We start from the raw sequence: 27,202 nt of genomic DNA on the forward strand, positions 1-27,202 counted from the left end.
AGCCGCATTTAAAAAAGAAAACGTTGGGGGAAAAGCAAGTAAAAATGCAATGACTTAAATTTAATTTGATTGAAACGCGAAGCAGGATTTGCTTTGCTTCATCGAAGACAGCATTGCGCATATTTACATAGAAATACAATGGAAAAGAAGTGGAGTAGACGCGTTCTGTGCGAACTAAAGAGCAATTTGTGGATTGTGCCAGGCATTTCTGCAATTTTATTCCCCCTGCTCTTGCTTACAGATTACGTTATTAATGCAAATTAAATAAACAAGATTTATATGATTTAATGACACCATAATGGAGTATCAATTCACTCTGGAACATGAATGAAACTGAAAACTTGCAACCTTTCAGGTATTTGCAAGGCCGTTTTTAAAGGTATAACGAATACAATACAATTTACTAGAATCACTACAGCTGATTGTAAAAAAAACAAAAAAAAAACAAGACGACGATATCAGACTGCAACATTCTTCTCTCCAGATATGAAATGGGATTGTGATTAACATGCTGGTGAAAGTAACTCAAATTCACGTCACACAACATAATAAAAACATTACACATAAAAAATTAGAGTTAATGACATGGTCTGTAATGTTGCCAAAAAGCAGTATGAGGCACACACAGACCGTCTGTACATCTGTGCCTTATACTTTTTGGCAACATTCACATCATTCCCCTACTAAAAAATAAAAATAAAAAATAAACAGTGACTGCCACCTACTGGACAAAACTTAAATTCTGTCATTTACTCATCCTCAAGTTGTTCCAAACCTGTAAGAGTTGGTTTCTTCTGTTAAACACAAAAGATATTGGTAACCGAACAGTTGACGGTAGCCATTGACTTCCATTGTATTTTTTTCATGTTCAGTTCAGTAACCTGTTCGGTTACCAACATTCTTTAAAATATCTTTTGTGTTCAACAGAAGAAACAAACACTTGGAACAAGTTGAATGACAGTTTTCATTTTGGGGTGAACTATCCCTTTAAGATTTAGAATTGTGAACTGGAGGACCGGTCAATGAATTAATTTTAAAACAGATGGCAATATAATTGACAAATTCACAATAAGCCATATTTTGATTTTCCAAGCTTTATTTGTCCTCTTAGATTCAGAATTCATCTGTGATCAACAAATGACCATTCAAGACCGTCAAACAGAGCAGTTGGAGGCATCATGGTGTCGCTTGTCGCTTTTGTCTCGTGTCTGAAATGCAGAAAACCAATTAATACAAGAGCAGCTCCAACTCTGAGTCAAAACCCCAGTACAATGGCAAGGACAAAATAACCCCATCACGCTTTTAGAGCTACTGCTATCAATCCAGTTCACTTCCTCTCCTCACCAGGTCAGTGATTGACAGGTCAATAACATCACATCATTTTTAGGTCTGCACACACGTTTCCTCATTCATAATGAATATCCAGCATTATTATCCATACTGTATATTTCTCAGCGTATGGTAAAAGCAAATACTAAGACGTACCACATTGGTACAGCTTCTGGAGCCTTTGCACATCCAGAGAACTCAAGTAGGTCCTCTGGCCGATCTTTACCCCGATCTCTTTAGGCTGAATCGTAGGTTTTCCATTGGAAGAGAAATACTTGCTGCAAAACAGAATACGAATGAAATGTTTGGCCAGCCAAACACACAACACACATATGACGTTACACACCCAAAAAGCCATTCAAACTTTTTCAGGGTTACGTTTTGACTGGAACACCTACTCTCCATAATGCAAAATTGAATCCAGGTCATATCCCAGACCAAGAGTGTCCCCTGCCTTCTGCATAAAATTTTCCTGTTTCCCTGTAAAATACAAAGCAGTGAGTACAACCAATAACTGATATATATATTAATTATATTATACATGTATGTATGTAATATTTTATATACAGTATATATAATATTATATAGTTTATATATAATATATAATATTTTATATACAGTGTATATATAATATTTTATATACAGTATATATATTATATAAAAAATATATATAGTATAAATAAATATGTATGAATATTAAATGTACAACTAAATATTACATAACTATAAAATATAAATTTATGAATAAACTAATATCAGTTATTAAATTATAAAATAAAATAGGGTGGACCCTAAAATTATTGCTAATGGAATTAGTCAATTACAATTTAGAACCAATTTTAAAAAAGGAACAATCATAAAATCAAATAAAAGGCTACCGGTAACCTGAAATTACCCTTTTGAATTTCAGTTTATCTAGTAGTTTATTATTTTAGAAGATTCTACTTGGTACTTTGATCCCTTTAGGATTCCAAATTCTGAAAGGAACTCCATCAGCAATACTTCAGGATTTTTTTTTAGATAGCACAGAAAAGCTGAATGAATGAATGAATGTAATGGTATGCATACCAGTAGCAATGTTCTCATAAAATATAGTGATATAATTATCGCGGTCTGTGCGGGAATGCTCGTGGTATAAACCGAGTGAATGAAGGATCTCGTGGCAGATGTTCCCAACCGTACAGAGCGGCCCAACCAGAACAGGCTGCAAACCCCCCACACAGCCGACGTAAGAAGCACACCTTTAGGAAACAGCAAACAACTGGTTTATTTGCACAAGATTAAATGTTCAGGGTCGGCACTAGATGGAAAAAAAACAGACTTCATATACCAGACTGAAATATACAGGAAAGTGTCCAGGCAAAGACAATGAGTAAGAGTCCCTATAAATATGTTTTTTGAAACTAAACTCGTTGACTCACCCATTGCTTAACTCAAAGTGCAAGTAGTCAATTTCATTAGTACGTGGATGGAAATCGATGCAGGTCTTGTCAGAGATCATGTTTAAGGCTTGAAGAATACTGTCAGTCCTATGTTCTGAAGGCCACAAACATGTACAGAAAATAAACATTCCTCTGAACATTTCTACACCATCTGATATTACCAAACAACATACAAGCTCAGCAAAAAAAGCTTTTTTCATAGCAAATTTCCTAACATGTATATTTTTATAAGAACACAAGATTCAACAGACAAACTGAATTTTCACAAACATTTGATAAACAGAAATGGAATTACGTGGAAATTGGGCAGATCGAATATTGTTGGTGTGTGAACCACTCCCATTGGGGGGGATAGAGGGTTTTAACCAACGATATAAAATTAGGGCCAAATCCAAAACTTCCAAAAGTGCAGAAGAGGTACAGTAGTCCCACTCCACCCAGTCAAAGGCTTTTTCAGCATCAAGCAATATCAAAATCTCTGGTATGTCGGGTCAAGAAAACTCACCAAGAGCAGAATCAATTTCAAAAGGCACTGACATGTATCCATTCACCTCCTCCCACAGTTGCTTCACTGCGTTCCGGTCACTCTAAAGAAAAGAGAGTCTGAACTGTGTTCTCAGGACAGGGCTGTTTTACATAAACGTAAGGCAAGACGCAACAGATGACAGATATCAGCAAACTTCCCCTGTTGATTAATCACAGTACATTAAGACAATTGTTTTTGCATTGCAAGTTTTCTGAAATGTTGGATAAGCACCAAGCACTAAATTTACATGCATTTTCAGAACAAGAGCCAGGTTTAAAAGTCAGATTTCATGTTGTTGTTAAAGTTAGGTTTTTACTGCAGATCTCTTTATCGCTCCTGAAATAAGAAAATACTGCCAACAGCCTAAAAAAATAAATGACCATATTTTAGGAATAAAATGATATCTAAAACCCATCCAAATATAGATAGGAATAAAACAAGGTTGGTCTATGTACGTGCTGCTGAAGTTTTCTTGCTCAGCGCATGTGAAAAAAACCACTAATTAAACTAATTAAGAAAACGGCCTTTAAAGACAAATTACAGATGCAAAAAAATACTTAAAGGGATAGTTCACCCAAAAATGATAATTCTGACATTAATTATGTTCAACTTTCGTTCATCTTCAGAACACAAATTAAGATCTTTTCAATGAAATCTGAGAGCTTTCTTTCCCTCCATAGACAGATACGCAAAACTTTGACACTTCAAAAAGTCCATAAAGAGATCATAAAACTGAACAGATTATTGAACAGATTGAATTTAGGCTTTTATTCACATATAAACATTGATCAGCGAACAAACAGAAGCTCAACTGAACCTGCTTGGCACGCGAGAACAAACCTCATTGGTTCTTGCTAAAGCTCAAACGTGCTGTGTAACATGAGAGTAATCCTCATTGGTTTCACACACATCAAGCAAACATGCTTGAGCTTCTGTTTACCACAACTGATGTGTGAGTTGATGAATTTTGAAGTGAATAAAAGCCTGATGATGTGGTCATCATATAAAGTGATTAAGTCTCCTCAGAAAATCTGAGCTAAACCGCTCAATTCATATGGATTAGTTTTACGATCGCTTTATGAACTTTTTGAAGTGTCAGTTGTGTAGCGGTCAATAGAGGGACAGAAAGCTCTCAGATTTCATTTAAAAAAAAAAAGAAAAGAAAAATGATGAACGAAAATCTTATGGATCGGGCGAGTAATTAATGACAATTTTAATTTTTAGGGGAGCTATCCCTTTAAATGTGTATTATAGATGTTTTCTTTCCACTAGTTTGAAAGATGGTATGTTAGAGGCAAAATAGGACAAAATGTTCTAATGCATGTAAAAAAATTAAACAATTAGTTCATGCGTTCATGACATCAAGGCTAGATTATTGTAATGCTCTACTGGGTGGTTGCCCTACACGCTTAATAAACAAACTACAGCTGGTCCAAAACGCAGCAGCTCGAGTTCTTACCAGAACCAGGAAGTATGAACATATTACCCCGGTTCTGTCAACACTGCATTGGCTCCCTATTAAACATCGTATACATTATAAAATATTGCTGATTACTTACAAAGCACTAAATGGTTTAGCGCCACAGTACTTGAGCGAGCTCTTAACGCATTATAGTCCTTCACATCTATTGCGATCTCAAAATTCCAGCCAGTTAATAATACCTAGAATATCAAAATCGACTGCTGGCGGTAGATCCTTTTCCTATTTGGCACCAAAACTTTGGAACGGTCTTCCTACCATTGTCCGGGAAGCAGACACACTCTGTCAGTTGAAAGCTAGACTAAAAACACATCTCTTTGACCTAGCATTCACATAACACATTATAGACTTCTATAATTCGATGTTAGTCTGCATAGATTAGGTCAGCCAGAACCAGGAACACTTCCCATAAATCCTGATGTACTCATTACATCACAATAAGAATGGCGTCTATGCTAATATTAGTCGCTCTGTTTATCCCGAGGTTTGCCGCAGTCCGCCGGATCTAGGGCGTATCCAGATCTGATGAAGGACCTGCGCCTGGACGCGACGACAACGCAGTCCTGAAGTGTCAGCTAGTCTCTCCCCTGTGAAGGCCTCCTTCCCTTTACCTCTGTACAGATAAAGCGTTGTCGGGATGATTCCGGTTCGCGTGGCTACACGGAAGCGATAACAATTCTGTATTATAAATTTTAAGTCCAGACAAGTAGTTTGTTGAGGGTTGGTTTGAAGGACTACACGCCTGCGCACATATATTCAAACACGCATACCTATAGACTGAACTCGTAATACACATGTGCACGCCATCAGCGTTCTCACAGGTTTGCATTTTTGAAAGTTTGCGCAGAGAGAACTTAAGAGTTTTTTGTTAAAACGGTGTAGTGTTAGCGGCCCCCAAGTTTATAACTAATGATCGTTGTGACGGAAGTGAAACAATCAAAACTAACTTTAGCTGGACAATAACTTTATTCTAGAGCTGCTATAACAATCTCGGTTACTTTCTTTTCCTATTATCAATGTAAAGCCGCTTTGGAACAACCTGTTGTTAAAAGCGCTATACAAATGAAGATGACTTGACTTGACTTGACTCAAATGACCTCCTGTAGGCTATATAGAGAACAACATTATGAACATAAAAGTATAGTTAGGGCTTACAGGTAGTAAGATATCCCCCTCATGTACAGCGTAGTCTTCCTCAAAATCTGTTAAAGACATTGACAGGTCAAGTCAGGACTAAAGCTTCTTAATGGGTCATGTAGTTGTCTTACCCAGCACTGTTTCACTTGGTCTATTCAGAGGAGGTAGTCCACTGATAATACCTGTAGATAAAATATATTATGTCATAGACATTTTTTTAAATATTTACAAAAAAATAAATAATAATAAATAGTTTTACCATCATTAAACTGGAAATCAGACAGTGTGACCCTTTTCAGTGTATTCACAAGATATGTATGATATGTACATGAATGGCTAAAACCATGGAAGTAAACTAGTTGTATAATTAATTATTTAAGAACTCGTGAAAGATTTGTAGGATTTGTGGAAAAATAACGTACCTTCACAAAACCATGACACCAGTAAAAGGGACCACAGCATTTTTATCAGCTACTAACTTTTGGATAGAGGGAAATGTCGTATGAAACCACTAGACAAACGTGTCCTTTCAAACACGTCCTGGATTTGCAAAGTATTCAACCACCTGAGGCTCATGATTGACAATTAATTCGATGAACTGCAAGTGGCGCCGTTCACAATGACTGGTGGAACCAATAACGCTCACGTTGTAGTTTCATTCCGGATACTTTTATTTGGGGGACGCAGCAATAATAAACACGTGAGCGGTGTTTTGCTGCTGACAGCTGATATCTGAAAATCTTCTTGTGCGGTGAGCATGTACAATTTAGTTATTAATTTTATTTTGTTTATTACAAGAAATATATTTACCCCGCGCAGGAATGTTTTATAATGCTTTAAAAACAACAGGGTTATTTTACAGTAATAAGTTCCTATGATATTCACTCTATTGCGTGAGGCATCTGAAACATCCCTTATAATTCTACATGTAAAATGTAACCGTGGTGACAATAGTTTCTGACAAAGTACCATTTTAATTGCCGTTATTGTTACTGTAAATCATAATAGATTCGTTTCTGTTTTAAGATGTAGCCTAATTATCGTTGTGTTATAGTTTTTACGTTATGACTGGGACTTTGTTGTATACTATCGTACTGAATATTTACATTTTACAAAGCACTTTCATGGTAAACAAAAGGATATTGCCATAGCATTTCTATGGTCCCCCTGGGTGCATTTTGAAAAATGTTGTTAGTGAAGTGACACTGGTATTTTGGCAGAAACTATGGTTATATTAATTTATACTAATGTACCATATTATTGTAAATATTATATAATATCTTGTCTGGTTTTGCCAACTTGTTTTCTTTTCATTAGCCCTGGTTTTGTATTTCTTTTTGGAATTGATTGACATAGGCCTCATTGGTCTGAGCTAATACACCTCAGTTTTTGAGTGAAAAAGTTAATTCAAGTTTAGTAAAGGGTTAGTTCATCTAAAAAATTACTCACCCTTAAGATGTTCCAAACCTGTATGAATTTCTTATCTTTCTTATGATATTTTGAAGAATGTTGGTAACCGGACAGTTGACGGCACCCATTGACTTCCATAGTATTTTTTTTTTTCCTATTATGGAAGCCAATGGGAACTCATGCAGGTTTGGAACAACTTGAGGGTGAGTAAATGATGACACAATTTTCACTTTTGGGTGAACTATCCGTTTAATTTGACGATAACATGGCATAACAAGAGAACAACCAAAAACACAAAAATTGTCAAATTCTTCGGGAAGTTGTTATACCCTGTGTGAGCAAAATCGGTAAGTTTTATGCCAATTCAATAAAATTAACTAGCATTTTTGGGAAAAAGTAAAATCTCAGGGTCAAAATGTCCAGAACACAACATGAGGGTTTCGATGTCTGATCATGAACACATTCTCTCATCTTAACAGAACTCAAAATGACGAGGTGGGCCAGAGCAAACAACGTCCATAAAAACAAAGCAGCCGATGCCACACCATGGAAGCAGCTGAAAGCGAATAGGAATGCTGGAGAATCAGGAACTAGCGGCGGTGGTCGACACATCCAGCGAGGAGCAGGCGTAACGAAACCCAACCCGAGAAGGAAGAACGTAGAGCATGACATTGATGACGTGAATGGGTTTATGGAGTATTTAAAGCAGACCGGTCAGGAGCTGCAGAAAAAGACTCCGGCAGACCGGGACCTGAGAGAAGACGTGGCAACTGCGCTGAAGAAAGACGGACGACGAGAGCACAGACGGATAAAGAGGCAAACCGTTAAAAAGAATAATATGGTGAGGGTTTAAATGCATGTAACATGACTGAAGATGTGATTATTTCATATAAAGACTCATGTATGGAAGCTTCCGCCAAGGAATAAAAAAATAAATAATATTTACGGAGCCCTGCACATGACATCAGACTATATATGTCATATCTCGTGGCCACGAATTAAGAATTTGCTCTCTCGTTTTAGTAAATCATGGACACGTTGTACTAATTCATTCCCACGTTTTGATTTAATCCTTAAATGCATACCTTCGGTCTTTAGTGACCCGGGATGTCTACCCTCCTCCTCATTAATTTTAAGTTATACATTCTTCTTAGTATTCCTCAATCAATTCATTATATAAATTATAATAAGAAAATAAATAAAAAAATAACTCTTTTACCATTCATTGTATAGGGTCGCTAATGACCCCAGGAGTGTAACAGTGTAAGTATTTTTTTTTTTCTGCACAACAATAATTGAATCTTTGATGAGTGAATAAGTGCACTTCACCTTTATTCTGCAAGGTGGCAATGTCTGATACACAATGATGAAGTGATGTTTCACTCATAGTTACTGCAGGTAGAAAACAAAAGAATAGTAAGTATCATCAGCAAAACTTGAAATAGCTCAGCAATTTACTTTAGAGTACTGAACACCATCAAATAATATTGTCACTGTCACTTGATGGTGGATCTGGTGAAGAAGCTGTCAGCGATCAAAATATTGATTTTGAAGATGTTAAAAATGATAGTTTTGAGGGTATGTTGAGCACTGGGAAATGAGCTCTGAGGAGGACAGTGATGATGGTATAAAACATCTGCTCAAATTGAACCCTTCCAAGCACCAAATGGTAACAAAATATGCGTTATTTCATTCTTCTGTAATTGTTACTCTAATAACAGGAGAGTTTTATATCATTGCGACAGGTAGAGATCCATCCATGTTAGATATAGATTCGGGTCGCTAAAGACCTGGATATGTAATAATGATTGGCGAAACATTCAGGCATTTAAAGGTTAACTAATAGTATATGTTTACTTGACAATGATGCACAAAAATGCATTTGTGTACACGACAACATTGTCAAAACGATCCCCGTTTACTCAGAACAATGAAACGATTAAAAATGCTTTATTCTGCTGCCAGGCCAGTAGATGGCGATGTCACTTTGTAAAGAAACACTATATGCGCCTATAGACTGAACACTGTGCATGACGTCACTATTTTCACATATTCACAATTTTGTAGTCTACATTGATACGATAATGCTATCGTTTTCAAAAATCGTGCACTTTGAAACCCTTTTTTAAAAGTTTGCTTTTTCAGGCCCCCAAAACGCTGTTGTCGTGTAAATGAACGGCCAAAACGCAGAAGTTTTTAATTTAAAATGTTGTCGGAATTAATTACTACGTGGCCACGATTTAGTAAAACAAGGGAATGAATTATGTCGTACGCAAGATCTACTGAAAAGGAAACGAAATAGTAGAACGTGCTGACGAATTAATAACTCGTGGGGATATTTTTTTTTTGTCCTGCTTATCGTGTGCAGGGCTCCTTAGTACATCACACAATTCAGACATTTTTTCATGCAATTTTGAGTTTATATTTCACAATTTTCTTAAATTGTGATTTTAAAAAGTCGCAATTACCTTTTTTTATTTTATTTTATTTATTTTGTGGCAGAAACAAACATTCTGTGCATACATCTCGCAATTTTTTTTTTTTTTTTCTTGGAATTCTGAATTTACACCTTACAATTCTGACTTTTCTCAGAATTCTGAGGAAAAAAGTTACATTTGCAAGATGTAAACTCCGAATTCAGAGTTGTGAGATAAAATGTCGTAAATACCTTTTTATTCTGTGATAGAAACAAACTTTTCTACATATACTTTCACATTTTGGTTGTAGATTTGCTTTAACTGCAGGAAGCCTGGTCACGGGCTCGCCGACTGCCCGGAAGCAGATAACGATGAAGAGATGGGTCGCGGTATTTGTTATCGCTGTGGTTCCACTGAACATGAGATCCAGAGATGTCGCGCTAAAGTGGATCCTGCCATGGGTACGAGTTGAATGAGATGTCACGCACTTAAAATGTATGGAAATATCAAACCTGCTATGATTTATCATATGAATGTTGCTGTTTTCTAGGGAATTACCCATACGCCAAATGTTTTATCTGTGGTCAGACTGGTCATCTGTCTAAAGCCTGTCCTGACAACCCAAAAGGACTGTATGCTGCAGGTCAGTGATTTACCCGTTTAACCCTATAAAGCCTAATGTATCATTTTTGATAAGCATATTTAGAGGTTTACTGAAACTGTTGTACACAATCTTCTGTCTTCTTATTGATAGTTTACTACTTTTTTTTAGCAAGTAAAATGCCTTTAAGTGTAATTGTAAAAAAAGTCCACTTTTTTTTTTTTTTTTTATTACTGATTTGTATATAAAGTAAATTTAAGAATAACTTTTATACTTAAGTAATATTTCAAGATGAATACTTACTGGGCTGAAGCAACTTAGGTTTACTTTATCATTATTATTATTATTATTATTATTATTATTATTATTATTTAAATATCATGTTAAAATGTGAGTATCAAATGTCAGGCTTTTGATTAACGTTTATTTGTTCATCTGTCAATCATCATTGCATTTTGTTTTTCCCAACAATAAAACTACAGAGCTGTGATAATAAAACTAAGCATTTAAATATCATCTTACTAAGACATATTATAGGGAGATATAGAGTGAAAACGGATATTTGTATGCATTTTATGCAAGTATTTATCCTGCTATAAAACTCTCATTGATTAACATTACAAGCATCTTACTTTTTGGCCATAAAAACAACAAAATCTGCACCAAATTGCATATTTTTGCTCAGTTTGTGCCTTGGAATAAAACTGAGGTGTTTGTTTCCTCCTTGAGTTTGAGCTGCATATCCTCCTATATCATACATGAGCCATAAAATCTGATGTATCAAATTTGAAACTCGACAAAAAAAACATACAAACTTTTAATATTATGACTAAAGCTTCAATAAACTGTTCCATTTCAGAAGATTACATTTTTTTCTGACTTATTTCATATGTCAGGACTTAGAGGGTTAAGCATTCAATATTTATGAATATGATAATATCTCTGAATCATCTTTAAACATTTATGTATGTGGTGTTTTGTTCCTGTAGGCGGTTGCTGTCGGGTTTGTGGCTCAGTGGAACACTTTCAGAAAGATTGTCCTGAACACCAGAGCTCAAGTGAGTCCACTGGAATATTTCTATTGTAAGTCAAACTGAAAACAGATACATTAAGCTCAAACTTCTTTTTTGCAGCTAATTCTATCACTCTTGGCCGGCTGTCCAATAGAATCAGCGCTGACCACGAGGACGTGCATGTACCTGTGAAGAAAGCACAACCCAAAAAAGACAAGGTGGTGGTGTTCTGATCAACAGCTGTTGGGGGAAATCTAGAAATGGACCATTTGACCGCTAATGTCTTCACCAATAACTGTTTGCCATGGATGTTTTTACACACAAAAGTGACTCTTCCTGTTTTGAGGCCATTTACTTGCTGTAAAAAGAGCCTTGTGATGCCTGAGACTTGTGGACATCACATATGTACCTGATCTAAAGATTTAATTATGGATTGTGTTTTAATGCTCAAGCCTCAAAGATTGAGAGAATTTGAATATGAAAAGCAGCATTTATTTACAAGACACTTTTGTACAAATATACTCTATAAAAGTGGGATATTAAGTGTGTTTTCTGTGATGGTATATTATATTTATAGGAACAATTTTAGAAATATGCATCCCCCAATAAACTTTGCGTTTTCTCACAAAACCACACCACAGCTATAACGATAACACAGAGGAACTATATTATTGCAGTCACTTTCAGAACGATTTTTCCCAGCTTTTGACAGCCAAATCTATGGAAGCTTGTTTCCGCCACAAAATAAAAATAAATAAAAGATAATTGCGACTTTTTATCTCACAATTGCGAGTTTACATCTCGCAATTCTGACTTTATTTTTCAGAATTGCGAGATATAAAGTCAGAATTGCGTGAAATAAAGTCACAATTGCGTGTTATAAAGTCAGAATTCTGACTTTTTTTCTCGCAATTGCGACTTTATATCACGCAATTCTGACTTTATATCTCAGAATTCTGACTTTATATCACGCAATTGGGAGATATAAAGTCAGAATTGCATGATATAAAGTCGCAATTGCGTGTTATAAAGTCAGAATTGTGAGATATAAACTATTCTAAGGTAAAAAAAAAAGTTTTTTTTTCTTAGAATTGGACTTTATATCTCACAATTCTGAGAAAAGATGTCAGAATTGCGAGATATAAACTCGCAATTATGTGTTATAAAGTCAGAATTGCGTGATATAAAGTCAGAATTATGAGATATAAAGTCAGAATTGCGTGATATAAAGTCTCAATTCTGAGAAATAAAGTCAGAATTGTGAGATGTAAACTCGCAATTGTGAGATAAAAAGTCGCAATTATCTTTTAAAATGTTTTATTCAGTGGCGGAAACCATACAAATCAGACATTAAAGTGTTTGAGCATTTAAATCGGCAAAACTGCATCACACACTTAGGATAAACAGAACATTATTGTCTGTTGGTGTGGACAGTAATATAGTTATCTTTATAGTAATCTTTCTTGGTGTGAATAGGCCTTTAAAACAATATACAATGCTGTAATCGATAACTCTTAAAATTGCTTAAAGGGTTAATTCGCACAAAAATGACCCTCCATTGACAGCCGTTCATATTAATTTTCTATGAATAAAAGCCTAAATTAAATCTATTCATCATATAAAGTGATTGAGTCTCTTCAGAAAATTTGGACGAAACCGCTCAATTCATGTGAATTAGTTTTACAACCTCTTTATGAACTTTTTGAAGCGTCAAAGTGGTAGTTGCGTCGCTGTCAACGGAGGGAGAGAAAGCTCTCAGATATAATCAAAAATATCATCATTTGTGTTCTGAAGATGAACAAAAGTCTTACGGGTTTAGAACGACATGAGGGCGAGTAATTAATGACAGAATTTAAATGTTTGTGTGAACTATCCCTTTAAACATGTCGTTATCGTAACCTTAAAAATAAATAAAAAGATTGTCCTAGAACCACAATGTTGTGCATCAGAACTCTGTGTTGAGCACATCTCTCTCCAGAAAGGAAATGCAGGACATTGCCGTCTCCTCCATAGATTTGGACCAGCCCGCTAGGTTTCCCTCCACATAGGGCAGCACTCCAGAGGTCACCTGGTTGTAGTACGACACCTAGAAGAGCAGCCAGAAATGTTCATAATCAGCAGAAAAGTGTCTTATTCTTTTTATTGAGGTTCAGATGTTATAGTTGGTACCTTGCAGGTTAAAAAGCCCATTTCGTGAATGAGGAATCCTGCACATTTAGCTTCGCTCCGAATGGAGTTCTCCTCAGATGGAACTGTTGCCACGGTTACGGACCGGAGCGCTATGACGTATGGGTCTCTGTGAGAACAAAAATACATTTTGAGCCTCACATTAAAGATGCGTTCATCCAAAAATGAATCACGTTAACAGTGGAATCATACCCATTTTTGCAGGGTTGCCTTTTAGACAACAGGAACACGAAATCCCGACTTTTGCCTCCGTTAACTGTGGGGCATTTAATGTGATAAATGGTTTCCTCCTCATCTGCTTTCTCCACCTCTTCACAGCTCCTGGAGGAAACACGGAAGTATGCAGATGATGAGAAACACAATTTTACATGCGCTTGCAAAACTTTTAACACAGATAGAGGGATGCAGATCGCCTACAGATAGTTGTTGTCCCACTGTGGCCGTAAGCGCAGGTCGGCGAGCATCGAGAACGCGTGAAAAGCCGCCGTTTTGACTTCCATCTCAACTCTTAAACACAACATATCTGCTTCCTCGTGCACGTAAACCCCTACCTGCAAAAACACACTTATTAAAGCACTGTAGATACTTACTAGGCATATTTAGGTGCATAATACATAATAATGTAATCACATGATAATAATAATTTGTTACATTTATATAGCACTTAAAAGAAACATAGTGATGACCTTATCGTTGATGTTACTGGCCTCCCATCCCCGTTTTCCAGCTAAGACTGTGAGAGCTGCCACGTTGTTATACCCCAAATACACCTGCAGAGGGCAGAGATGTTACGCCATGTTACAGAAGGTTTGCAGTAAAAAAAACTGTGTTAAAGGAGCTTTTTTACTTCATACATACAATGTGAAGAACTATTGGCTGCATCTGAAATCACATACTTTCTGAGTAGGTACTAGCTTTGGGATCACTAAAAAAGTATGTTCTATATAAACCACCCAGCTAAAAAGTCGCTGTTTGGATTTAAATTTTAGGCAAATGCTTAAGAGTCTATGATTGGATGATTATTGCAGTGATTATTATGTTTCTAGCATGTTATATGTTTGGCAGAAGTTCTTCCTAACCTAATTGATGGAGTGTGTAGCTTTTCATTTCTTAAACAACCATGTATGAGACACATCATGGCCATATTCCAGGATGACAATGTCAAGATTCATCAGGCTCAGATTGAATGGTTGTGAGGAGCATGAAGAATCATTTTCACACATGAATCTTCTCCTCGGAGTCCAGAGCTTAAATTCACTGAAAGTCTTTGGGATGTGCTGGAGGAGACTTTACACAGTGCTGGACTCTTGCATTGACAATTCAAGATCTTGACCAAAAACTGATGCACCTCTTAATGGAAATGCATGATTTTTTATTGGATATGACTTCCATAAGTGAAACTGACCGCTGAAATCAACTTGTAGTACACTAGTGTTTTAAAAATGTATCACTGCAATGTCATTTACAAAACCGCAACATAATTTGATCAAAATTATATATTTTTAAATAAGCAGTATTATTTTATTATGTTTTATTCCATATGTATATATACCCAATGACTATTTTAAACTGATTATGTATTTAATTAGTTAGTAACCTACCTGATTACTTCTGTCCCAAGGCACAGAAATTGGTCCCTCATCTCTTGAGTACAGAATGTGTTTTCTGGGGGTAAAATATTTGGAACGTTTCCTAAACAATTTGATATGTTTCCAAGAAAAAAATAAAAATAAATTCTGTACAAAAGTATACCTGGCCATGCGAATTCTCTTCCTGACAATAGCACCAAGAAATCGTCTTTGTCCATCCTGAAAAAAAATGCTATGATTTGTGTGCCTTTAGTGAGCGTTAGAGCTATTTTACATAAACTTGTATATTAACAAGTGTGCTATCGTGTTGTTGAATGTGTAGATAACTCACAAGAGTTGTGTAGGTGACATCAGGAAAGGTCTGTTGCTCACCATCACGTCCTGGGATGTAATAAATCATGGAGGCGCTGTTGATGTGTCTTGGTGTCCCTTCATTCCACTCCTCACAGTTATACGCCTCCACCCGAACACCCACCTCCACACTGATCGCAGAACAGGAGAACAATGAATTTAAAATATACCTCCGTTTATTATATGTTTTTAATAAAGTCAAAATGGATCCTATTATTGTGAGAATATTGTGTGTGTGGCGACGACCAAATATGTCATATTGCAAATGCATGTTGTCTTTAAAGGGATAGTTCACCCAGAAATTAAAATTTCATCTTCATTTACTCGCCCTCAAGTTGTTCCAAACCTGCATGAGTTTCTCTCTTCTGTTGAACACAAAATAAGATATTTTAAAGAACGTTGGAACTTGGAAACCAGACAGTTGACCTTAGCCATTGACTTCCATAGTATTTTTTTCCTACCATGGAAATCAATGGCTACCGTCAACTGTTTGATTGCCAACATTCTTCAAAATATCTTCTTTTATGTTCAACAGAAGAAAGAAACTCATACAGGTTTGGAACAATATGACGATGAGTAAATGATGACAGAATTTTCATTTTGGGTAAACTATTCCTTTAACAGTTTAAAGCATGAAAAGGTCATTTTGTTCAGGATCGCACTTCTATAACAGTCAGGTGAGGTTTATGTAGCTACTGTACCTGGTCTGAAAGGCATTATTGACCATGGCTTTGAACACCAGTCTGTCGCCGACACTGGACGGACCTCGGAAGCGGAACATGTCCACAGCTCCCAGAAAGGTATAGGAGCCACACAAACGACTAGAACATCAAAAAACACATACTGGTACATTAGTCTCAGTAAAGAACTACACTACTATAATAATCCCAAGGAGCGATCCAGCAATCTAAAGTCCGCCCACTCCCATGAAGCACTGCGAATGATGTCAGAGAGTCAGTCTTACACTCTCAAACTACTTCAATATTTGTATACACTTACACTATGGTCAGAAGTTATAATAATTAAGATTTTTTTCTTTTTAAATGATAAAGTCTCTTATGCTCACCTAGGCTGCATTTATTTGATCAAAATTACAATGAAAACAGTAATATTGTGAAATATCATAACTGTTTTATGGAAGCTTGTTTCCGCCACAAAATAAAACATTTTAAAAGATATTTGCGACTTTTTATCTCACAATTGCGAGTTTTCATCTCTCAATTCTGACTTTATTTCTCAGAATTGCAAGATATAAAGTCAGAATTGCGTGAAATAAAGTCGCAATTGCGTGTTATAAAGTCAGAATTGCGTGAAATAAACTGACTTTTTTTCTCGCAATTGCGACTTTATATTACGCAATTCTGACTTTATAACACATAATTTACATCTTTTCTCAGAATTGTGAGATATAAACTCACAATTGTGAGATATAAAGGTTTTTTTTTTTTTTTTACCTCAGAATAGTTTATATCTCACAATTCTGACTTTATATCCCGTAATTGCGACTTTATATTGTGCAATTCTGACTTATATCTCGCAATTGCGACTTTATTTCTCAGAATTGCGACTTTATTTCTCACAATTCTGACTTCATATCTCGCAATTCTGAGAATAAAAGTCACAATTCTGACTTGATATATCGCAATTGTGAGAAAAAAAGTCAGAATTGTGAGACAAAAAGTCACAATTATTATTATTTATTTATTATTCAGTGGCGGAAACAAGCTTCCATACTGTTTTTTATTTGAATATATTGAAAAATGTAATTTATTCCTGTGATGCAAAGCTGAATTTTCAGCATCATTACTCCAGTCTTCAGTGTCACATGATCCTTCAGAAATCATTCGAATATTGGGTCTTGCTATTTATTTTTAACTTAATTATTTTCATTTTATATTTATATTTTTCTGTTGGCTATGATTTGATGAAGTCATCCATGATGCTTCATGCATAATTTGTCATTTTGAAAATTTTACAAATACTTATTTTCTTAATATTATCCATCTCGGAGCTGATTGGTTTGGTTCATGGCTTAGAATAATTAATACAAAAATCGATGTGAAAAATCCTTCCGGAACCAATACCTGTCACTGTTGCACTATGATAACATCCAGCATGAACGTGCATGTGTACCTGGCTGCTACAGTAGCCACATTCTCCATCCAGGCCATGATCTGTCCTCCAAACGTGTTTCCATGGTGATTAGCGTGTGGCGGCAGGACCAGCTCGATGCTCTCGACCCGCGTGTGCTCGGTCGACACCAAGGGCGCGATGGGTTTCCTGCAATACAGTCCTGAAATGCCAACAAATGCTGTTTAGCATGCAGTTTATCAGCTGCAACTTTCTGGATTGATGTGCACATTGACTCATGACTGGAACTTTTGATCCCATTGCCAAGTTGTTGTGGATCTAGCGGAGTCTCATACTGTATCTGTCCTCTGGCTGACTCTTTCAAGGGATTCTTTCCACTGGTTGTTCTTTCAGGATTTATTACCACACAACCTATGAAGTTTTTCCACGACACAGTGAAGTTATTAGTAGTTCAATCCCCTGAAGTAAGCTAAGGGTGTGACTGTGACATAATTGCTCATAGGCTACATTCACTCTGCAAGCCATAGTCAGGGTTCACAGACAAGTCTTAAAGGGATAGTTCGCCCAAACAATTTAATTACTCTCCCTCATGTTGATCCAAACCTGTAAGACTTTCTTTCATCTTCAGAACACAAATGAAGATCTTTTTAATGTTTTTTTAATCTGAGAGCTTTCTATCCCTCCATTGACAGCTATGCAACTACCACTTTGACGCTTCAAAAAGTTCATAAAGAGATCGTAAAACTAATCCATATGAATTGAGCGGTTTAGTTCAAACAGCTTGGACAGTCAGATCAGACTAGATTCCAATTGGATACACAGTTAATCACTTTTGCCTGCAGTCTGCAGTAGATCACTGGATTCAGCAACATTACCAGCCATGATCCTTCACTACTGCGCCATCTCAGACCCTCATAATTAGACTCAAGTGTACTAACTTAATGACAAAGCTCAAGTAAAGCACTAACCCTTGTCTTGAAGGTTGTAATAGTCCTTGATGAGGTTTTTGAAGGACTCTTCGTTGTAGAGACGGAGCCGTCGCCTCTCTGAAGCCAGCGAATGTTCCAGCATTCCCTCTACGGAGCCCTGAACGTCCAAGGGTCTCAGAGACACCTGAAAAACAAAGAATATTTAGTAGTAATTTGTTTTTAAATATATCAAAAAGTCAAAGCATAAGAGAAAATGTGTTTCACAGCACATGTAATATGACTTCCTTTTTGGAGCCAATCAAATGTTCAGGTCTTGAGTTGTTTGGGATCATGCTCTCTGGCTGGGGTTTGATAAGAAATCTCAAATTAAAAAGTAATAGATCAAATGCAACGTTAAGAGTTTTGCTTGGTATTTTAAAGCAAGATTCTATGTACTAAAATGAGTGTCTGCAGCTACTGTTGCACATAAAAAATACAAAACCTGTCAATATTCATATTAAATGAAAATATTTAAGAATCAAGACATAAGTATGATTTAATTCTCTGTCTGTAATCCATACTGATGCTAAAAATGTCAAATTTTACAACTGCAATTCATATTTGTCCTGTCTGATCATTGATTTTTTAATTTAGTTAGTTAAGTATTTAAATGTGAAGCATTTACAATAAAACACACATAGTTTGCTTAAAGGTATACAAAAAGTAGTTCATAATTTATTTGTTTATAACAAAAAAATAGATTGCACTATAAATCAAAGTTGAACACATGCGTTGGTCAGATTTTTTTGCTAACCAAGACTGAATTTATTTGACCAAACAAACGGTATCAGTTTAAGTAAATATCATTACAAAATTTTTGTGAAATATTATTACAATTCAAAATAACTGTTTTCTATTTAACAAAATTTTAAATGTAATTTATTCCTATGATGCAAAGCAGAATTTTTAGCATCATGACACCAGTCTTCAGTGTCACATGATCCTTCAGAAATCGTTCTAATATGCTGATTTGTAATATTATTGTCTTAACTCTCACTTTTGATCAATTTAATGTGTCCTTCCTTGCTGAGTAAAAGTATTATTTTCTTTAAAAACAACTCTTACTGACCCAAAACTTTAGATCGGTAGTGGAATACTTAGATTTGAGTGGGCTTAATAGGGTAATTTCCCCTAAATTCTAGGGTGTATTCTTTGCAGAGCTGTTCCCTCACCTTGTGTGTTCCTGTCGGTTTGGCGACGAATGTGGAGAAGGCCACACAAACCCTCTTCGTCACCCCGCTGAGCACCTCCTGTACTGTTTCATAGATGCCCACCTGATAAAACACTGGCCTGATCAGACTTTAGAGTTATTCCGTTAATATTTAATACTGTGTAAATGCTTTTCGTCTTGTTTTACCTCCATACTCGTGTTGAAAGCCCTGTTAACTTTGGCTTTTATATTGATAACCTGCCCAACCCTGAAATACAGAGAGATATAATTATATGATATGATATGATATGATATGATATGATATGATATGATATGATAAGAGATTAATATACCACATACCATGAGATAATTCACTAACACTACCTTGTCCTATATGACCTTAAAGGCCAGTTCACGATATTATGATGATAACGATAAAGATATAGGCCTATAAAAATCGTTCAAAATACAAGAAAGTTCACACCACAAATATGATAACACAGAGAAAATATATCGTTTATGATATAAAATATATCACTTTCAGAAAAAAAAAAAAAAATCAGCTGATGAACGATTAAAACTTTGACAGCCAATCAGAATCCATCCTGCTTTAAAGAGCTCGAGCATTTAAAGCGGCAGTCGACAAACAGCAAAGCACGATATCGTCTTTAGGTGTGGATGATAATATAGTTATCGTTATGATTATAGTTATCGTTCTTGATGTGAACAGGCCTTAATCCTATCGTTAAAATCTTATTGATGTTGTTTCAGGACCAACAAGGATAAGGGACACTACCTTACGGTCTCTTCAAACTGAATATCATCCATGGAAGCCGTTACACACGCCATTCCTGCATGTCTTTCAGCTTAAAAGAAGACATGAAGAAAGAAGATTTATTACACGGACCACTATGAACCCTCAAAGATGGGTACACACGTTGTTCTTACATTGTTCAACTTTGCTTGTCACCGGTATTTATATTTCATGTGTCTAACTGGAGCAGAAACAGGAAGGAGATGAAGAGGACACGTGTTAAATCATTAATGTGTGTCTTCCTCAAGTGGCCGACACAAATGGATTCATGCGAGATTTGAGGGTGAAAGGTGTATGGATGTTAGTTACCTTCTTTGTTCATATAGGCCAAAGTTGACCTCTTATCTCTACCTACTCTCTGATGGCTTGATAACACTAGGTTGTTTTGAAAAATAGGACATTTTACTGCATTGGCAGTCGAGAGCTTGTCGTTGTTGATTTTTGTGTGCAATACGTTAAAGATCACTGTGTAATTTGTAAGATTAAGATTCATGTGAATTAATTTTAATATTTCACAATTTAGAATAATTTAATAATGATAATAAATAACATTTTATATTTAATATATTTAGAATAATTTAATAATTATATTAAATATTTTAATTATATAATACATTTGAATTATTTATTTATAACATATTAATTATTTAATAACATTTATTTAGAATAACAAGACATTTTAATTATTTAAAATATTAAATAAAAATAAAATACTCGAAAAAAAAAATCTGAATCTTACAGAATTTTACTATATAATTCTAAGAAGGCTGATATTTTTTATTTATATTTAACTAATGTCATAATAGTAACAAATATACATTCAGACTGAATGATTCCACTCACTTGGTCTACATGAAGATGCTTGAAATATTAAATATAAACTGAATTATAAAATCGATCGAATGGATTAAAACACCACCAACAACATGTCCATTCGAGGTCTTCTGTCCCAGTTCTGACAGGGGCATGGTCTGACTTTTTACTTCAAAATAAAAATAATATTTGTATACAATTCGAAAAGAATTAATAAAATACACATGCAGATCATTATTATTCAAATACAAAACATTAGATAATTTAACTGAAAAGAAGTAGTTAATTCTGAATGTTTATGTTGAGATGAAAAGTCACGATAAATAAGAGCATAACCATTCAATAAATGTGTAAAGGGAATCAAACAAGCAACCTTCTGCATGGTTGGTAATCCCCCACAGCCCCACTCACCGGCCAGACAGGCGATGGTGTCCATCCACTTCAGCAGCTGTCCTGCACCCAGCTCTCCCTGGTGGTTGGCATGGCAGGGCAGGATGGACTGGCACATCTGCACCTCTACCGGGCCGGACCCATCCCTCCGTTCTTTCTCATGGGATCCGTCCGTGTCTAACGCTCTTCTTGACCAGTTCTGATCCATGAAGCTTTGCTCAGAGACGTGGAGCGTTGAAACGACGGTAGGTCAGTCTGTTCCTGACCTCTACTCTGGCCAACTTGGATGTCCTGTGGGATCATGTGATGTGATCGAGCTGAATACCTAACTACTACAAGCTGCAGGACACCATGTCTCTGCACACAAACCACCTGTGCTGCAGTTCATTTTATGACACATGGATTGTGATGTAATCACTGTGTGTTTATTATTAACATGTGAGAGCCATAAAGTGTGGACTGATGTAATATGGAAGAATTGAGGAGCTCTGCTGCACCAAAACAGCAAGAAGGACACCAAGAACAAAAATATAACAATAATTATATTAGTGTGCACACCGACGCATAATAATGTTCTGTTTATTCTAAACACACGCTTCAGTAATGTCGTCAAAAGTTGCAACGCTTGTCTTATATTTGGATTTTTTCTCATAAGCTGGAATAAAAATCACTCTGAAAGTGATGTGGACTCTGCTATTTAGAGTTATGGCCCATTCACACCGTCAAGACAACTATAACGACTAGAATGAACAAACTATGTAAGAACAAACTTTATTAGTGTTGCGACGCAACATCTTGAAGCTGTCTACACTGGACACGTCAAAGCGACCATTGCAAATCGGCAAATTGGAGTACCTCAGAAATATAATGGGTTATCACATGACTAATCGCCCATAGTAAACCACTCTATTTCTGACTTAAGAAATATATATGATATAAATAGATTTGCAACGGTTGTTTGTCAAGTCCAGTGTAGACAGATTTAGTGTGGAGCTTTAAATAATCAAAGTCTATTAGGGTTGGTTCTAATTGGCTGTTAGGGCTTATATGATTCATCAGCTGGAAAAATCATTCTGAAAAGGCCTGTTCACACGATAAATATAAAGGTTTAATAATCGTAATCGAACAAATGTAAATGAACAAAAATATTATCTATGTTTTAAAAATCTTTTTTATTCTATGAGATTAGCGAGGTCCACACACTACACATTGCCAGTGCATAGATAACAACACAAAGGAACGATATCGTTGTAATCGATAACAATTACGATAACTATTTGCTTCCACGCCTCATATTATCTGTTTATTGTAATCATGTGCTGTAGTTACAGTATGTCGCCACTTCAAATGCTCGAGCTCTTTAAAGCAGGATGGATTCTGGGTTGGCTGTCAATGTTTTTATCGTTCATCAGCTAGAAAAAAAATGATATTGTCCTTAACTGTGGTGTGGACTTCCCTTTTTTTTATAGATTTAGAACAAAGCCACGCCTCCTCCAAAACACATGAACACACAGCAGAGTCTGCAAAGCGTCACGAGCATAGACTGTAAAAAAAGATGGACGACGCCCCTTCGCTCTCTTCCATTGATGAGACCAGTGTCCCGATATGGCGCTGACATATTGGAACTTGAGTCTGTGCAGTAGCGATCTCGGGACCAGACCTGCGCAGTCGTGAGCAGGAAGTAAAGCCGCGAAATAAACGCTCCGCCCTCACTCTCGCAGAATGCACTCGGGGAGAGTGGATTCTGCACACTTTTTAAAAAATGTATTGCAGTACGACAAGAGGCTTGTTAAAATAAAGTAAATACAATCTCCTCAGTCCTCCGAGGATCCCGTAAAAATGTACATTGGTGCTTCAGTGACTACTTAGCTCAGAGAACCTGTCAATCACAGCTGTCAATCGTGACGTTACGCCACCACATCACGTAACTAACTAAAAACTAACTTATTTTTGAAACACACTTGAACTTACATCAGCGTGATAAAAACGACAGCAAATGAAAGAAACCACCTTTGGAAAAAATATATTTCAAGTGTAATTTAATTGTTTAGTTGGTCTAACGCAGCCTTTCTCAAACTTTTTTCAGTCAGGGCACCTTTCAAAAATGCATAAAATGTCAAGGCACCCCAGTGTAAAATATAATTTAAAAACACTGCATAACCCAAATGCAAATGCAAATATATATATATATATATATATATATATATATATATATATATATATAGAGAGAGAGAGAGAGAGAGAGAGAGAGAGAGAGAGAGAGAGAGAGAGAGATAGAGATATATATAGATATATATATATAAAAATTAATTGACAATTTTATTAATCCGTTCATAATATGTTTAACCCTTTCACACATAAATTTAATATATTCTGGCTGACCCCCCCAGCGTGAGTTTTTCAAGGGGACCGTTATTTAGAATGTGTCACTTTATGGTTTCCATGGTGACGCGTCATTGCTTGTCTCGTGACACACCGCAGCAACAACAGAGATGAATGAATTGTGATCTGCTTTTATGTCATTTTTACTTTTTTATTCAAAATATTCACAAATTTGTTAGATATGGCATGAAATATCTGATATTCCGATTGTCAAATATATGCAAGTGGAAGTGTTTTGTTTTTTGAACACCATTATAACGATCGCGTTAGTTGAGCTGTATGCGCGATGGGCGCCGCCATGTTAGTTTGTGCCGCAGACGCAGTTCAGAGAATCGGATCTGTTGGATTTACAACAAGTGAATCCATCCACTTCTCCCGAAATACATAAAAGTAAGTGGCAGGTGAACTGGGAGAAGAATAGAGTAAATTTTAAAGTTACTTACACAATGTGTATCTGATATGAATAAAATAAATTATAATATAAATTATTATTATTGCCTCTTCCTTTGACATCAGTGTGTATTTTACAAACTCTAAATGTATTGTTTTTTTAGTAATTATGTCTGAAACCTAAAACAAACATTATGTGGATGAAAACACTGAAAAGTTGTGATATATGACAGCTGAGCGCGCCTGTCTCTGGCTCAGCTCCAGCCAACGCGCGAAAGCACATTTGAATTTAGCAGATGATCACGTCATGCACTGACCGTTCTAATCACACCGGTGCTCCAGGGACCAGCCTAGACTGATCGTACGTGCGAAAGGGTTAAACGAAGAAGAATGTATTTATGTAAATTCCAATATATTTATATATGAAATGTCAGATTTTTTTTTTTTTTTTGCCCACGTAATTTTTTGGCGGCACCCCTGACACAGTCAGGGGGCACCCCAGTGTGCCGAGGCACCCACTTTGAGAAAGGCTGGTCTAACGTCCCGTTGAATAACACGGGGGGGCGGGGCTTATGACCTATACTAGAACCAGTCACCGGGGGGCGATCGAGACGTTTTGGCTTCACTTTTCAGGGCTTGTGCGGCACGCTTGGTCACGTTAAATTACCTCATGTCTCAAAGCACATCACATTACAATAATAATCAACATAGAGAGCTCTAGTTTTACCACCAGACTGCTGCAGATTACTTTCGACTTTGATAGTGTTGAGACAGAAACACATAAATCCGAGTCTGAGAATCCGGTCTACAAGACATGAGATAATTTAACGGCGTCTCTTGTGGCGCTTTGCCGACGCTGATGTGTTTTGAAGGAGGCATGGCTTTGGAGATGTGGGATCTCATGCTTTCAAAGCTAGCTTGCTATTGCTAGTCTCTCCGAAATTGCCTACCCTACCTTAAACGCATACAATCACACACAAAAAACAAACAAACAAAATGATCTGACAGTCTGTTAAACAGCAATGAGAAGCTTTATATCAGTATAGTATATACAAAACTTCTCTGTGTATTTACAAAAGTCAACACAAGGTAGAAAATGAACACTTCACAAAATCAAAAATTAAACATCAAATGAAAAAAACACTTATGATAGGGTCTCTCTTGTCATCAGGCAAAAAATCTGGGGCAAAAAAGGGCAAATGTTATTACAAATAAACACGAAAACACCTCAGATATTATACAGTATTGTTTTAAATAATTCACAGAGACACAGATTAATCAGATCCCCAAGCTATAAAAAATTCACATATATATTTTTTAGAAATTTTGCAATAATAATATTAATAATTCCACTTGAAAAAAAAAAAAAAAAAAAGCAAAGCAAATCACAGTTTCTCCGGGTGACACAACAACGGCTGTATAAATAAGTCGATTATTAGAATGACAGATGTACGGAATTATAATTCCCATCCATGTGCCCCTCCTCTGAATGGACCAGTCTCCCTTTTTCCATAAAATCGTCCTTGCTTCCCGTATTCACATGCAAAGATTTTCACAAAGAAAACGTTGTAATATAAGAGCAGTAAACGTTGTATCTGTGTACGTCACATGATTAGGAGTATTTTCAAAACATGATAGAAATATGCTTCGTTAACTGCGACGATCTCGTGTTGTTTGCTCAGTTCAGTTCCGGAGGACGTCCCTTTCACGTCCCCAAATTAAGATGGCAAAATGGTGCACAATGGATTTTTTTTAAGTGTACATATGGAATGGCTGTTCTTCGAAGGCATCGTCCTGAAAAATAAATCTCCTGTATATACAGACAAAACTCCAGGGTGTTGATCAAGATTGGACTGCATTTGAGGAGCACAGATGTCTGAAGGCCGAATGCAGTACGAAATGATAAATTACAGACGTCAGTTGGAATTACATACACATTTCCATTAGCGACAACTCAACCTGTTTCAATAAAATTCGAATCAGACTCTCTCGTCGATGACACCAAGACAATTATGAATCAATTACAGTGCGTGCTTGCTGGGAAATAGGTTTGTATCATTGTGATTCTGAAGCACAAGGTTTCCTGATCTGTCTTTTTACGAACTCGAACCCCATTGCATCTCAAGTGTTTCCTGCGATAAATACATTTACGTAGATCTGTCCATTTACATCATATTTAAAGAAAATATTTGTTTTTGTCAAAAACAGAGTACATGTCCATAGTCTTTCTTTCGAGCTCGTACAAGGATCAATATACGTCCTTTCATACACACATGCACATGTAATTCTGAATGTACACCCACATATATACACAAAGATATACGTAAATATAGACATGTTGTTGGTTCATCATTCTCGCCCCATCGTGGTTCGGCGTTGTCCCTCGGTGTGACGCGGCCGAGGAGGTGAAAGAATGATCTTTGAAAACAGAATAAACGAAAGAAGGAGAGAGAAAGGAGAGGCTTGGACCCATATTCTTCAGAGAGCAGAAGAGGGCTGGCTACAGCGCGCTTGCAACAAGTCCTGTGTCATGTGGTGGAATCCACCTGGGTTTCCAAACGAGGTCTTCACACACTCATGGTCATGTTTGGAGAATACTACAAGGACATAGGAGTTAAAAACAGAGTTTGAGAGTGTTTTTGAGGGGTCATACCATACACTTTTAGCATGATATTTTAACAGCTGACCAAACGTTAGTTGATGAGAAGCGGCTTGGTTGAGA

At 36.3% G+C, this 27,202-nt stretch overlaps 4 protein-coding genes across 8 annotated transcripts in view; 1 reads left to right on the plus strand and 3 right to left on the minus strand.

Moving 5' to 3' along the window:
• Positions 1–1,074: 1,074 nt before the first annotated feature.
• LOC308683660 (zinc metalloproteinase nas-13) lies at positions 1,075–6,560 on the minus strand. The gene is made up of 9 exons (XM_081354222.1): positions 6,337–6,560; positions 6,046–6,096; positions 5,933–5,979; positions 3,277–3,358; positions 2,751–2,865; positions 2,398–2,570; positions 1,728–1,809; positions 1,486–1,607; positions 1,075–1,208 (listed from the first exon to the last, which is right to left on the minus strand). Exons 1-9 carry the CDS (start codon positions 6,374–6,376, stop codon positions 1,177–1,179), a joined length of 744 nt encoding a protein of 247 aa, XP_081210348.1. The 5' UTR covers positions 6,377–6,560; the 3' UTR covers positions 1,075–1,176.
• On the plus strand, positions 6,527–13,289 carry zcchc9 (zinc finger, CCHC domain containing 9). The gene is made up of 6 exons (XM_081354221.1): positions 6,527–6,665; positions 7,804–8,165; positions 10,052–10,202; positions 10,292–10,384; positions 11,332–11,400; positions 11,476–13,289. Exons 2-6 carry the CDS (start codon positions 7,812–7,814, stop codon positions 11,586–11,588), a joined length of 780 nt encoding a protein of 259 aa, XP_081210347.1. The 5' UTR covers positions 6,527–6,665; positions 7,804–7,811; the 3' UTR covers positions 11,589–13,289.
• An 11-nt stretch (positions 13,290–13,300) lies between these two features.
• Positions 13,301–21,916, minus strand: acot12 (acyl-CoA thioesterase 12; the record flags this gene model as incomplete). The annotated part of the gene is made up of 15 exons (XM_081353948.1): positions 13,301–13,441; positions 13,525–13,651; positions 13,735–13,863; positions 13,960–14,093; positions 14,229–14,312; positions 15,144–15,207; positions 15,295–15,350; positions 15,463–15,613; positions 16,184–16,303; positions 17,616–17,775; positions 18,542–18,686; positions 19,714–19,815; positions 19,899–19,959; positions 20,488–20,557; positions 21,730–21,916. The coding sequence occupies 15 exons, from the start codon at positions 21,914–21,916 to the stop codon at positions 13,301–13,303; spliced, it is 1,731 nt and encodes a 576-aa protein (XP_081210074.1).
• Positions 21,917–24,937: 3,021 nt separating this feature from the next.
• ssbp2b (single stranded DNA binding protein 2b) overlaps positions 24,938–27,202 on the minus strand; it is a 76,018-nt gene continuing 73,753 nt past the window's right edge. For all 5 annotated transcript variants that reach the window (XM_081354485.1, XM_081354484.1, XM_081354487.1 and 2 more), the window contains one exon: positions 24,938–27,077. In XM_081354485.1, the coding sequence (XP_081210611.1) occupies positions 27,048–27,077 (30 nt within the window). In that variant the 3' untranslated portion in view covers positions 24,938–27,047. The remainder of the gene's footprint in view (positions 27,078–27,202) is intronic.

This window comes from Scardinius erythrophthalmus (genome assembly GCF_964197995.2).
Source record: "Scardinius erythrophthalmus genome assembly, chromosome: 23".
NCBI lineage: Eukaryota > Metazoa > Chordata > Actinopteri > Cypriniformes > Leuciscidae > Scardinius > Scardinius erythrophthalmus.

Excerpts from the sequence above, each read along its gene's own strand:
- zcchc9 (XM_081354221.1), top strand. The coding sequence starts at position 7,812 with ATGACGAGGTGGGCCAGAGCAAACAACGTCCATAAAAACAAAGCAGCC. Across the intron at positions 8,166-10,051 it reads CCGTTAAAAAGAATAATATG|ATTTGCTTTAACTGCAGGAA; the intron begins GTGAGGGTTTAA and ends TTTTGGTTGTAG. Across the intron at positions 11,401-11,475 it reads TCCTGAACACCAGAGCTCAA|CTAATTCTATCACTCTTGGC; the intron begins GTGAGTCCACTG and ends TCTTTTTTGCAG.
- LOC308683660 (XM_081354222.1), bottom strand. The coding sequence starts at position 6,376 with ATGCTGTGGTCCCTTTTACTGGTGTCATGGTTTTGTGAAG. Across the intron at positions 3,359-5,932 it reads AGGGGGATATCTTACTACCT|AGTGACCGGAACGCAGTGAA; the intron begins GTAAGCCCTAAC and ends TCTTTTCTTTAG. Across the intron at positions 2,571-2,750 it reads CACTTTGAGTTAAGCAATGG|GTGTGCTTCTTACGTCGGCT; the intron begins GTGAGTCAACGA and ends TGTTTCCTAAAG.